The sequence below is a fragment of the Maniola jurtina genome, chromosome 26 (genome assembly GCF_905333055.1).
Source record: "Maniola jurtina chromosome 26, ilManJurt1.1, whole genome shotgun sequence".
Lineage (NCBI taxonomy): Eukaryota > Metazoa > Arthropoda > Insecta > Lepidoptera > Nymphalidae > Maniola > Maniola jurtina.
The window spans coordinates 2,257,501-2,269,483 of NC_060054.1; the positions used below are offsets into that span (position 1 = coordinate 2,257,501).

General features: G+C 38.9%; 1 protein-coding gene across 1 annotated transcript in view; it reads left to right on the forward strand.

Moving 5' to 3' along the window:
* The window catches only part of LOC123878286 (low-density lipoprotein receptor-related protein 2-like), a 32,542-nt gene extending 20,826 nt beyond the window's left edge, over nucleotides 1–11,716 (forward strand). The window contains exons 13-22 of the mRNA XM_045925433.1: nucleotides 966–1,165; nucleotides 1,706–1,768; nucleotides 2,167–2,238; nucleotides 2,454–2,525; nucleotides 3,342–3,551; nucleotides 4,795–4,953; nucleotides 6,638–6,759; nucleotides 8,242–8,412; nucleotides 9,036–9,198; nucleotides 10,158–11,716. Of these exons, the coding sequence (XP_045781389.1) occupies nucleotides 966–1,165; nucleotides 1,706–1,768; nucleotides 2,167–2,238; nucleotides 2,454–2,525; nucleotides 3,342–3,551; nucleotides 4,795–4,953; nucleotides 6,638–6,759; nucleotides 8,242–8,412; nucleotides 9,036–9,198; nucleotides 10,158–10,372 (1,447 nt within the window). The 3' untranslated portion in view covers nucleotides 10,373–11,716. The remainder of the gene's footprint in view (nucleotides 1–965; nucleotides 1,166–1,705; nucleotides 1,769–2,166; nucleotides 2,239–2,453; nucleotides 2,526–3,341; nucleotides 3,552–4,794; nucleotides 4,954–6,637; nucleotides 6,760–8,241; nucleotides 8,413–9,035; nucleotides 9,199–10,157) is intronic.
* Nucleotides 11,717–11,983: the final 267 nt, after the last annotated feature.

The following is an 11,983-nucleotide window of genomic DNA, read 5'->3' on the forward strand; positions in this document are numbered from 1 at the left end:
TTTCCTTTTCCTAAAGCCATACTGATTAGGGGATATGAGATTTTGTGTTTCTAAATAGCTAACTAATCTGTTATTCAAGACTTTCTCAAATATTTTAGAAAGCGAAGTCAGCATTGAAATGGGTCTATAATTATTGACACTGCTTCTATCACCACTTTTGAATACAGGTGTTACCAAAGCCTTCTTTAAACAATTTGGGAAAATACCCTTCGATAAAGAGAGATTACAAAGTCTGGAGATAATTGGAGCTAGGGTAGAACAACTTGATTTTAAAACCTTCGTTGGAATACCGTCCCATCCAACTGCGCTATTTGATTTTAGTCTCATTATGATAGTTTCTATTTCGTTTTGATCGGTAGGTAATAAACCGAAAGAATTTACAGGAGAAATCGAATCATCCAAGCTACTAATAGACGAAAAGTTCGGTTTTGAGATAATCTGTGTCGCCAATCTATTACCCACTTCTACAAAATATTTGTTTACAAGATTAAGAGAAGTATGAGGATCGGGTTGAAGTTGTAAGAGTTCTATAGGGGGAGAGGTTGTAGTGGAAATATTTGCAACTTTTTTTATCACTTGCCAAGTACCCTTCATATTGTTTTTGGTTTTTTCAAATTCAAGTTTTTCGTAATTACGCTTTAGTCGTTTTAAAAGATTGTTACAAAAATTTTTGTATCGGCTGTATGTTATTTTTAAGATATTGTTGTCTGGTGAGTGCTTAAGCTTTTTATGTAATCGGTCCCGATGTTTAATACACTTTAAAAGCCCAGGAGTGATCCAGGGTTTAAGTATTTCTTTTTTTCGTGATGAACGGACTACTTTTGTGTTAGACTTATTAAGGTGGACGCGATGGGCCTGCCCGCGAAATTCAAATTTAATTTGGTTTTTCGCAATTTCGCGGGCAGGCCTGTCTCGTGCCCTTTAATCTTGTTTTGTAACATTTTCAATTAAAAAAATTATTCCAGGTCTATGTGCGAGATACCAAAGAGCCCAGAACACGGTTGGCTCCGTGCTTGGCCTCACGAGGGGCGCCTCGCTCCCGGCATGCCTGTGGACACGGTACTCCTGTACTACAGCTGCAAACCTGGGTACCAACTCTTGGGCAACGACGTCATCTTCTGCTACCGCGGATTCTGGTCTGTCGACCAGTTGCCTACTTGCGTCCGTGAGTAGCTTCTTTGTGTAACAAAAGTTATATAAATAACCTTCTTAATCTTTGTATAATAAAAGTTATATAAATAATAGTTATATAAAAGTTATATAAAAAGTTATATAATAAGTAGTTATATGAAGCGTGCCGGTTCGAATGGGTGAAAAACTATCCATGATCCTAATCCTAATAATCCTAACCCTAATCCATACTATACTATACTATACTAATATTATAAATGCGAAAGTGTGTCTGTGTCTGTCTGTCTGTCTGCTACGTTTTCACGGTCCAATCTCTGGACCGATTTGAATGAAAGGTACAGACTTGGGATACATCCCGGGGAAGAACATAGGTTACTTTTAATCCCGGAAAATCAAAGAGTTCCTACGGGATTTTAAAAACCTAAATCCACGCGGACGAACTCGCGGGCAACGTCTAGTACTTAATAAATGATGAATGATGATACACAGTGGTTGATGTTCTTTTATCACTTCTATACATATTCTGAATTCAGTGGTACGAAAATCGGCTTAAATAAAATTTTGCGTTTTCCAGATAATGAAAGACCGGAGTTTTCAAATGTCGAACAAGAATATCTGGATTACGATGATTACACAAGTATGTATAAAATGTTTATCTGTTGTTCTATTTTAAAATGTTTTAAGAAGCCCTTATCTGTCTGTCTATCTATCTATCTATCTATCTGTCTGTGTGTCTGTCTGCTGACTTTTCACGGCACAACAGTTTAACCGATTTTGATGAAATTTGGTACAGAGGTAGCTTGCATCCCGGGGAAGGACATAGGCAACTTTTATCCCGGAAAATCTAAGAGTTCCCACGGGATTTAAAAAAATACTAAATCCACGCGGATGAAATCGCGAGCATTATCTAGTACTTAATAAATGATGAATGATGATAGACAGTGGTTCAAAAGTTGATGTTCCTTTATCACTTCTATGCATATTCTGAATTCAGTGGTACAAAAATCGGCTTCAATAAAATTTTGCTTTTTCCAGATAATGAAATACCGGAGTTTTCAAATGTCGAACAAGAATATCCGGATTACAGCAATTACGATGATTACACATGTATGTATTAAATGTTTATCTGTTGTTCTATTTTTATTTAAAGACGCTCGGGGAAGGACATAGCCAACTTTTATCCTAGAAAAATCTAAGAGTTCCCACGGGATTTTTAAAATTACTAAATCCACGCGGATGAAGTCGCGGGATTTTTATGTTCTTTTATCATTTCTATACATATTCTGAATTCAGTGGTGAAAATAAAATTTTGCGTTTTCCAGATAATGAAAGACAGAAGTTTTCAAATGTCAAACAAAAATCTCTGGGTTACAGCGATTTCAATGATCATACAAGTATGTACAAAATGTTTATCTGTTGTTCTATTTTTATTTAAAGACGCTCTTATCTGTCTGTCTATTTATCTGTCTGCTAATTTTTCACGGCACAACAGTTTAACCGATTTTGATGAAATTAGCATCCCGGGGAAGAACAGTAAGTCTAAGGTTTTCTAAGGTAAGTAATGCTAAAAGTAGCAAGGTAGATAAAGTAGGTAGGTAATCCTAATCCTAATAATATTATAATTAATGTGAAAGTGTCGATGTTTGGATGTTTGTTATTCAATGACGCAAAACCTACTGGACGGATTTGGCTGAGGAGTGGAGATAGATTATACCCTGGATTAACACATTTTTATCCCGGAAAATTAAAGAGTTCCCGCGGGATTTTGAAAAACGTTAATCCACGCAAACGAAGTCGCGGGCATCAGCTAGTCTGAAATAAACGTTTATTTATTATTATTATTATAGTCATATCGCGTTAAGGCTCGGACAGTCAAAAAACCGGCCAAGTGCGAGTTAGACCTGCGCACCGAGGGTTCCGTACTCGTGTATTTTTTCCGACATTTTGCACGATAAATCAAAATTATTATGCTTAAAAATAAATAAAAATCTGTTTTAGAATGTACAGGTAAAGCCCTTTCATATGATACCCCACTTGGTATAGTTATCTTACTTTGAAAATTAAAACACATTTAAATTTTTTTTTCCGTGATGTAACCACAGGTTTTTATTTATTCCTTTACTTGTGCTATAAGACCTAGTTACCTACCAAACATGATTCTATCATCAGCTAGTTTTAAATAAATGAGAGATAAAAAACGTTGCTTCCAGGAGGGTGTAAAGTGGTGGAGTCCTTTAGTGTCGAATACCGCTGTCTGGTCGACGGGAACCCCAAGGCTACTCGGCACTGCAAGGAGAGGGAGCCGGAAGGCACCGTGATGAAGCCGAAGTGCCGCAGCCCCCATTACTTTACCCCCACCCACCTTCCTGACATGAAATGTGTTGGGGGACGATGGGACAACCACCCCATGTGTCAGCCTGGTAAGTCATGGTCCCTTATCTGTCTGAGTAAGTTATCAATTTTAAGGTTTCAACCTCGATAGCTCAACGGTTGAGGAGCGGACTGAGTTCCGAAAGGTTGGCGGTTCAAACCCCACCCGTTGCACTATTGTCGTACCCACTCCTGGCACAAGCTTTACGCTTAAGGGGCATGAGACGGGCCTGCGTTTTTTCTAGTATCGACTATTCTCACAAATTAGTCGATACTAGAATTAATTTCTTAAACTGGATACTTTCAAGTAAAGATTTTTATATAAACCTGTGAGGATGATACTGCCATTAACCATAAGTCTACGTTGTCGTATTAGTAAATTGCGAAAAACCAAATTAAAATTGAATTTCGCGGGCAGGCCCGTCGCTTCCACCTTAATTGGAGGGGAAAGGGGAGCATTAGTCATGATAAGCATGGCTAATACACTTTTTTTTAAAAAAAAAAAGGTGACACATGCTGCGCTATACAAGGAACCAATTGGACAATTGCATTGAACGTGAAGTCGCGGAGTAGACTACGGAACCCTAAAAGAGTGAGGTCCGACTCGCATTTGACCGATTTTTTTCTTTTGTGGTACAGAACCCCAAAAAGGGGCTTCGTCTGTGTTGGTGTTTGCTGGCGCGCGTTCGGTGCCTTTTTGGTGTGTTTTTTTTTGTTAGGAGTGACCGGATTTTGTGTTCTGCTGGTGTTTATTGGTGGTGGAACTGACTGGGAAGCGCTCAAAAGAGGCGCCGCGCGTATGTCGGTGGGCGCCGGCACAGACGAAGTCCATACTTATACATATAGTTTTTTATTGGTGGAACTGACGAAAGCGCTCTAAAGGGCGCCGCGCGTATGTCGGCGGGCGCCGGCACAGACGAAGTCCATACTTATACATATAGTTTTTTATTGGTGGAACTGACTGGGAAGCGCTCTAAAGGGCGCCGCGCGTATGTCGGCGGGCGCCGGCACAGACGAAGTCCATACTTATACATATAGTTTTTTATTGGTGGAACTGACTGGGAAGCGCTCTAAAGGGCGCCGCGCGTATGTCGGCGGGCGCCGGCACAGACGAAGTCCATACTTATACATATAGTTTTTTATTGGTGGAACTGACTGGGAAGCGCTCTAAAGGGCGCCGCGCCAGGCGAAGTCCATACTTATACATATAGTTTCCTTAACTTGTAAATAACTACAAACTCGACAGTGTAAAGCCAGACGAGAGAGAAAAAAAACCCTAATAACATATTTCAGACTGCAGGAAGGGGTTTGGACCAGATCCCCTGCTCGCCGGGGGACAGGACGTCCAACACGGAGAGGCTGCTCAGAATGTTGCTATCTACCGGGATGATGGCGACTCCTCGACCTTTGTATGTGGCGGAAATCTGTACGCACCCAATGGTGTTGCAACAGGTAAATCACACTTCACACTTAATATTATAAAGGAGAAAGTTTGTATGTGTGTGTGTGTGTATGTTTGTTACTCCTTCACGCAAACACTACTGGACGGATTGGGCTGATATTTAGAATGGAGATAGATTATACCCTGGATTAGCACATAGGCTACTTTTTATCCCGGAAAATCAAAGAGTTCCCACGGGAATTTTAAAAAACCAACATCCACGCGAACGAAGTCGCGGGCATCAGCTAGTAAATAAATAAAAGTTAATTTAGCTCAACATAACAACAAGTGTAAATTAAAAATGTATAACACCCCCGACAAGTGAAGGTTACAGTAACTAGAAAAGAGCTGATAACTTTCGAACGGCTGAACCGATTTTCTTGGATTATAGCTAAGAACACTCGATCAAGCAACCTTTCAAACAGAAAAACTAAATTAAAATCGGTTCATTAGTTTAGGAGCTACTATGCCACAGACAGATACACAGATACACACGTCAAACTTATAAACTTATAAAAAGAGGGGTGCTCTTTTTGGGTCGGGGGTTAAAAATACAACTGACGTTAAGACAAAATAAACTTAAAATCACAAACTAAAGTAAAGAACTAAACTAACTTAACAAACTTAAAACTAGAAAACTCAATGAACAATATTTTGTGTGTGAGTTAAAAAATAGTATCGATTAACCGGGCAGTAAGCCGGTACCTCAAAAGGAAAAACAGAACCCTTATAGGATCACTTTGTTTTGTTGTCTGTCTGTCCATCTGTCAATAATTTAATTGAATTTTCGATTCAATATTTAGTTTTAGATCAACTCTCTACACCAAATACCAAAATTTTAGGTTTGTAACTCATTTAGTCTACGAGCTAGAGACCTGTGACACGCGGACAGACAGACAGCAGATTGACATTAATAGGGCTTCGATTTTACCTTTTGGCTACGGAACCCTAAAAAAGGCTATGGCTATGATTAAGTAATGAATTTTTGAATGAAAAAAAATTTACAACAACATAATTTTTGTAAAACAAAATATTCTTAGTTACGAGAGGGTTGACGATCTACACAACAGGCTGACTAGACACCGTAACAGGCTTGCGACTCCTACGCTCCGCCTCAGGAAGGTCCAAAAGTCGTTTGTGGGAATGGGTATAATCTCTTTTATAACAAAATTCCTCAATCAATTTTGGACTTGCCTTTACACATGTTCAAAAAATCAATTAGAAATATGCTCCTGAGAATCATCAATTAATCAAAGGTGATGTAAATGATAAAAGAGTGTGGATTTGACCTGCAATTCGCTCCAGCAATGCGCGGGACTTCAATTGCTTTTATATATGGCATATAATATTGGATATCAAATCTTTGAAAAGAGCAACCGCCGAGTTTCTTGCTGGTTCTTCTCGGTAGGAAAGGCATTCCGAACCAGTGGTAGATGCTTTTGACGATTCAAAAGAACTTGTAAAAGTCTAATTGAATAAAAATTAACACGTACGAAACGATTTGCTTCCTCTTTCCTAATTCGAACCGCTAGGATATGGAACGCCCTTCCGGCGTCAGTTTTCCCTTCCACCTATAATATGGGTACCTTCAAGTCAAGAGTGAATAGGCAACTTCTAGGCAAGCGCTAGTCTATATAATTAAAAAAAAAAAATTTGAATTTTGAATTTTTGAATAATGGCGTCTCTCTCCCGCAGCTGCGCACTGCTTCGATGGCGTACTGAACGAGATTGACTTGTTGCGGTACAAGGTTGTCTTAGGCAGCCACCACCGCACGCCGGGCCATGCCAGTGATGCGCCTTACGCGCAAACGGTCGGTGTAAGTACACACATGTTTTTTTTTTTTAACCCCCGACCCAAAAAGAGGGGTGTTATAAGTTTGACGTGTGTATCTGTGTGTCTGTGTATCTGTGTATCTGTCTGTGGCATCGTAGCGCCTAAACGAATGAACCGATTTTAATTTAGTTTTTTTTGTTTGAAAGGTGGCTTGATCGAGAGTGTTCTTAGCTATAATCTAAAAAAATTGGTTCAGCCGTTTAAGAGTTATCAGCTCTTTTCTAGTTTTCTTGTAGAAAAGAAGGTTAGATAACCGTTAGGTTCATAATATTATGTCAATAGACAAATGTCAAGCTGTCAAGATGGACGTTGCCTAAATACATAATTATTTATTTGAAAATGAAGTTTTGGAAAACTCAGATACTTTGGATCGTCGGGGGTGTTATAAATTTTTAATTTACACTTGTTATCTCTTTCGTCTGGTGTTACAAAGATTAGCCAGACGACGTCCTGTCCCCCAGAGATCAGGGGATCTGGTCCATGTCCCTTCCTGCAGTCTGAAACATGTTATTAGGGTTTTTTCTCTCTCTCATCTGGCTTTACACAGATCAGCCAATGTCAAGTTTGTAGTTATTCACAAGTTAGGGAAACTATATAAGTATGGACTTCGTCTGTGCCGGCGCTCGCCGACACACGCGCGGCGCCTCTTTAGAGCTTCCCAGTCAGTTCCAGCATGGTTCCGACACCAAAAAACACTAGTGAAACACAAAAACTGACCACTTTTAACAAAAAAAAAAAACACTCCAAAAGGGCACAACACGCGCGCCAGCAAACGCTAACACAGATGAAGTCCCACACATGTGACATATTCCACAAGATTTAATGACCCCATATAAACATTCCAATATAGACCCCTCCACTTTACTGTCTCAATTAAGGTGGAAGCGACGGGCCTGCCCGCGAAATTCAAATTTAATTTGGTTTTTCGCAATTTGTAAACTAATACGACAACGTAAGCTTATGGTATTTTAATTGCGACAATGGCAGTATCATACTCACAGGTTTATATAAAAATCTTTACTTGAAAGGGTCCAGTTTAAGAAATTAATTCTAGTACCGACTAATTTGTGAGAATAGTTGATACTAGAATTAATCTTTCAAGTAAAGATTTTTATATAAACCTGTGAGGATGATACTGCCATTGTCGCAATTAAAGTGTCATAAGCCTACGTTGTCGTCAATGGCTTGCCCAGGATTTAGAGTCAGGATAGACATTCAATAGATAGGAACTTACTGTGCGGCAACTCATATTTAAAATCAGCACTGACTCGTGACAACTATGGTAAGCAGTGCTTTTATGCCTCTATGACCTGCACGCCACTGGTTGTCGTATTAGTTTACAAATTGCGAAAAACCAAGTAAAATTTGAATTTCGCGGGCATACTCTTCTCTTGCCCCTGAAACATTTTACCCATCCCAAAATCGCCCAACGCGTCTAAAGAGGTTTTCATTTCAAAAATTGCAGATACGCACCGTGCGGCGGGCAAAGGGCTACGTCGGACGGGCGGACAACAACCAGAACGACTTCGCCTCCCTCGTGCTGACGAAGAAAGTCGAATTCACCTTCCGAGTGTGCCCGGTCTACCTCGACTTCTCTGGTGACGTCCTGAACAACCTCTACGGTGACATGGGGATGGTGAGCGATGACTAATTATTACATTTTTAGGGTTCCGTACCTCAAAAGGAAATAACGGAACCCTTATAGGATCACTTTGTTGTCTGTCTGTCTGTTTGTCAGTCCGTCGTGTCTGTCAAGAAACCTATAGGGTACTTCCCGATGACCTAGACTCATGAAATTTGGCAGGTAGGTAGGTCTTATAGCACAAGTAAAGGAATAAACCTTAAAACCATGAATTTGTGGTTATATCATTACAAAAAATATATATTATCAACGTAAGATAACTATACCAAGTGCGGTATCATATGAAAGGGCTTTACCTGTACATTCAAAAACAGATTTTATTTATTTTTATGCATAATAGTTAATTTATCGTGCAAAATGTCGAAAAAAATACCCGAGTACAGAACCCTCGGTGCGCGAGTCCGACTCGCACTTGGCTGTTTTTTTTTTGTGGTCTAGAAAGATGCTTTAAATAATTTTATTTAAAGCATCTTTAGATGCTTTAAATAAAATTATTTTTAGCAGTCTAGAAAGATGCTTTAAATAATTTTATTTAAAGCATCTTTCTAGACTGCTAAAATCATAACCCTTCCTTTTGGCTTTGCCGCAGTCGGGTAAAAAAGTCATTTTTGTCGCAGGTAGCGGGCTGGGGAGAGATTGACAACAGGGGCACCATAACAGATAAGTTGCAAAAAGCGAAATTGCCAATCCATACGCCTGAAAAATGTAGGAACCTTACTCACCCTCATGGTGATATGAGCACATTTGCTGGGAACAAGCTTTGCGCCGGGTACAGCAATGGTAAGTCTGGGAAGGGTTTGTATATTTTAGTATGGAGCCTGCGTAGTGTACGCCATTTTCTTTTTTTTTAGAGTTCCGTAGCTCAAAAGGAAACGCGGAACCCTTATAAGTCGGTCGTATATCTCAAGAAAATCTATAGAGTACTTTCCGTTGACCTAGAATCATGAAATTAGGCAGGTAGGTAGGTAGGTCCTGATGATTAAGTACTGATCAGAGAAGATACCGTAAAAAAAAAACTACGGAAAATAACGGTATTTTGTAAAAGTTCACAATATATTGCAAGTAAAACATCTGACTGACGACGCTAGAAGTCAACGAACGTTCCGTAAATAAGTCACTCGAAATCGATGCAGCGTCGTAGGTGGGACATTGGCCCGAGTTTTGCACCTTATATAATGCGGGCTTGAAAAATACTAAATCACTAAAACTACAAGATAAGGCAAATGGTTATTGGTATTGGATTGTGTTAAGGTAATAATAAGTATAATAATGCTAAGTTTTTGCTAGTGTTCTGGTTTACACCCCTATTTAAAACGCTTTAAGGGGCATGAGACGAGCCTGCCCGCGAAATTCAAATTTAATTTGATTTTTCGCAATTTGTAAACTAATACGACAACGTAGGCTTATGGCATCCTATTTGCGACAATAACAGTATCATTCTCACCTATTTATATAAAAATCTTTACTTGAAAGGGTCCAGTTTAAGAAATTATCTCTAGTTTCGATTGTAACTCACAAATTAGTCGATACTAGAAATAATCTCTTAAACTGGACCCTTTCAAGTAAAGATTTTTATATAAACCTGTGAGGATGATACTGCCATTGTCGCAATTAAAGTGCCATAAGCCTACTTTGTCGTATTACTTTACAAATAGCGAAAAACCAAGTAAAATTTGAATTTCGCGGGCAGACCCGTCGCTTGCCCCCTTAATCCAAAATAGCAATTTTTTTTAAAACAGGTACAGCTCTCTATAAGGGTGACAGCGGCTCAGGTTTACTGGTTGTTAGGGAAGTCCAAGGCTTACTGCGCCCGTACCTAGCGGCCGTCACATCCACCAGCCCTACCAATTACTTCAGCACGCAATGGAACTACGAATGTTGCACCGGCTTCGAAAATCTATCGAAGCACGTGGGATTTATCCAAGCCCATATACGAGGAGGTCTTATGTTTTAGCGCGCTCCTCTCTCGTCTGGCTTTACACTGATTAGCCAATGTCAAGTTTGTAGTTATTTACAAGTTGGAAAACTATATGTATAAGTATGGACTTCGTCTGTGCTGGTGCCCGCCGACGTACACGCGGTGCCCCCTTAGAGCGCTTCCCAGTCAGTTCCACCACCAATAAACAGCAGCAGAACACAAAAACCGGCCACTTCTCACAAAAAACACTCCAAAAAGTCACAACACGCGCGCCAGCAAACACCACCACAGACGAAGTCCGCGTGCTCCATAACTTATGGAAACCCAAGTATTTTTTTCAGTGTGCGCACTGAAATGAAATTTATATGACGGAATTAAGATTCCCGTCACATTAATAACAAGGGATTAATTGTAACCCAATCAATTTAGTTTATTTATATGTACCTTTTTTATTGTATACTAAGTTTTACTCTAAGTTTGACTGTTTCTACGTAATGTACCTAGGCATTATTATTTTTGTTCATTTTCACATAATATTAGTCGTCTTCAAGTAATAATGACATTAAATGAACAAAAGTGACACTTTCTAGAAAAATCTATATCTATACTTGTAATAAAACGGTAACTGGACGATTTCTGTACATTTAACATGATATTTTGAAAATTTTAATTGACGAAAACAATTATTATCGATATACTTAGACCCCGAAACATATTTTTTTTCAAATTTTTGTGTCTGTCCGTCTGTCTGCCTGTACGCGCATCATGTAAAAACTACTGAACGGATTTAAATGAAATCTGGTACATTGGTAGCTGGTACTCCGGGTTATATAATAGAATAGTTTTTATCCCGGAAAAAAATAGGAATTCTTCGGGATACGGGATCAATCGATTTTTATCGATTTTACTCCATAACTCCGTCAAAGCTCTCGTTCCCACTAGGTTCAACTTTTTAGTGTGTACAAATCGAATATATATAGTAACAAACTATTTTTTAAATAATAATAATAATAAACTAATTAGTTAACTAAAAAGTTACACTTCATTTAATTTGATAATTTTACTTTACTTTGATAATAATTTTAATAATTTGTCTGTATTTTAGAATCTCTCCGAAGTATACAATCGACACTGAATTATTGTGACGAAAGGAAATCTGTAGACGGCAAAATGCATCTGTAAATGAAAGCAACTCATAGAAGCCGATTACGCGACCAACCTTGGTTCATTTCACATAATTTATTCACTTCAAAAACCTCCTTAAGGGGCATGAGACGGGCCTGCCCGCGAAATTCTAATTTAATTTGGTTTTTCGCAATTTGTAAACTAATACGACAACGTAGGCTTATGGCATTTTAATTGCGACAATGGCAGTATCATCCTCACAGGTTTATATAAAAATCTTTACTTGAAAAGGTCCAGTTTAACAAATTAGCTCTAGTATCGACTAATTTGTGAGAATAGTGGATATTAGAGCTAATTTCTTAAACTGGACCTTCCACCTTAAGGGTTAACCTCCTCGTTAAACTATTTCACTTTATATAACCGTGCCCACACTACTGAAAATGTTGTATAACATAACCATGAAACCAAGCTCGTGCAAGCGTAGATGTCATTCGCATATTAGATAGGTATTTACTGGAAATT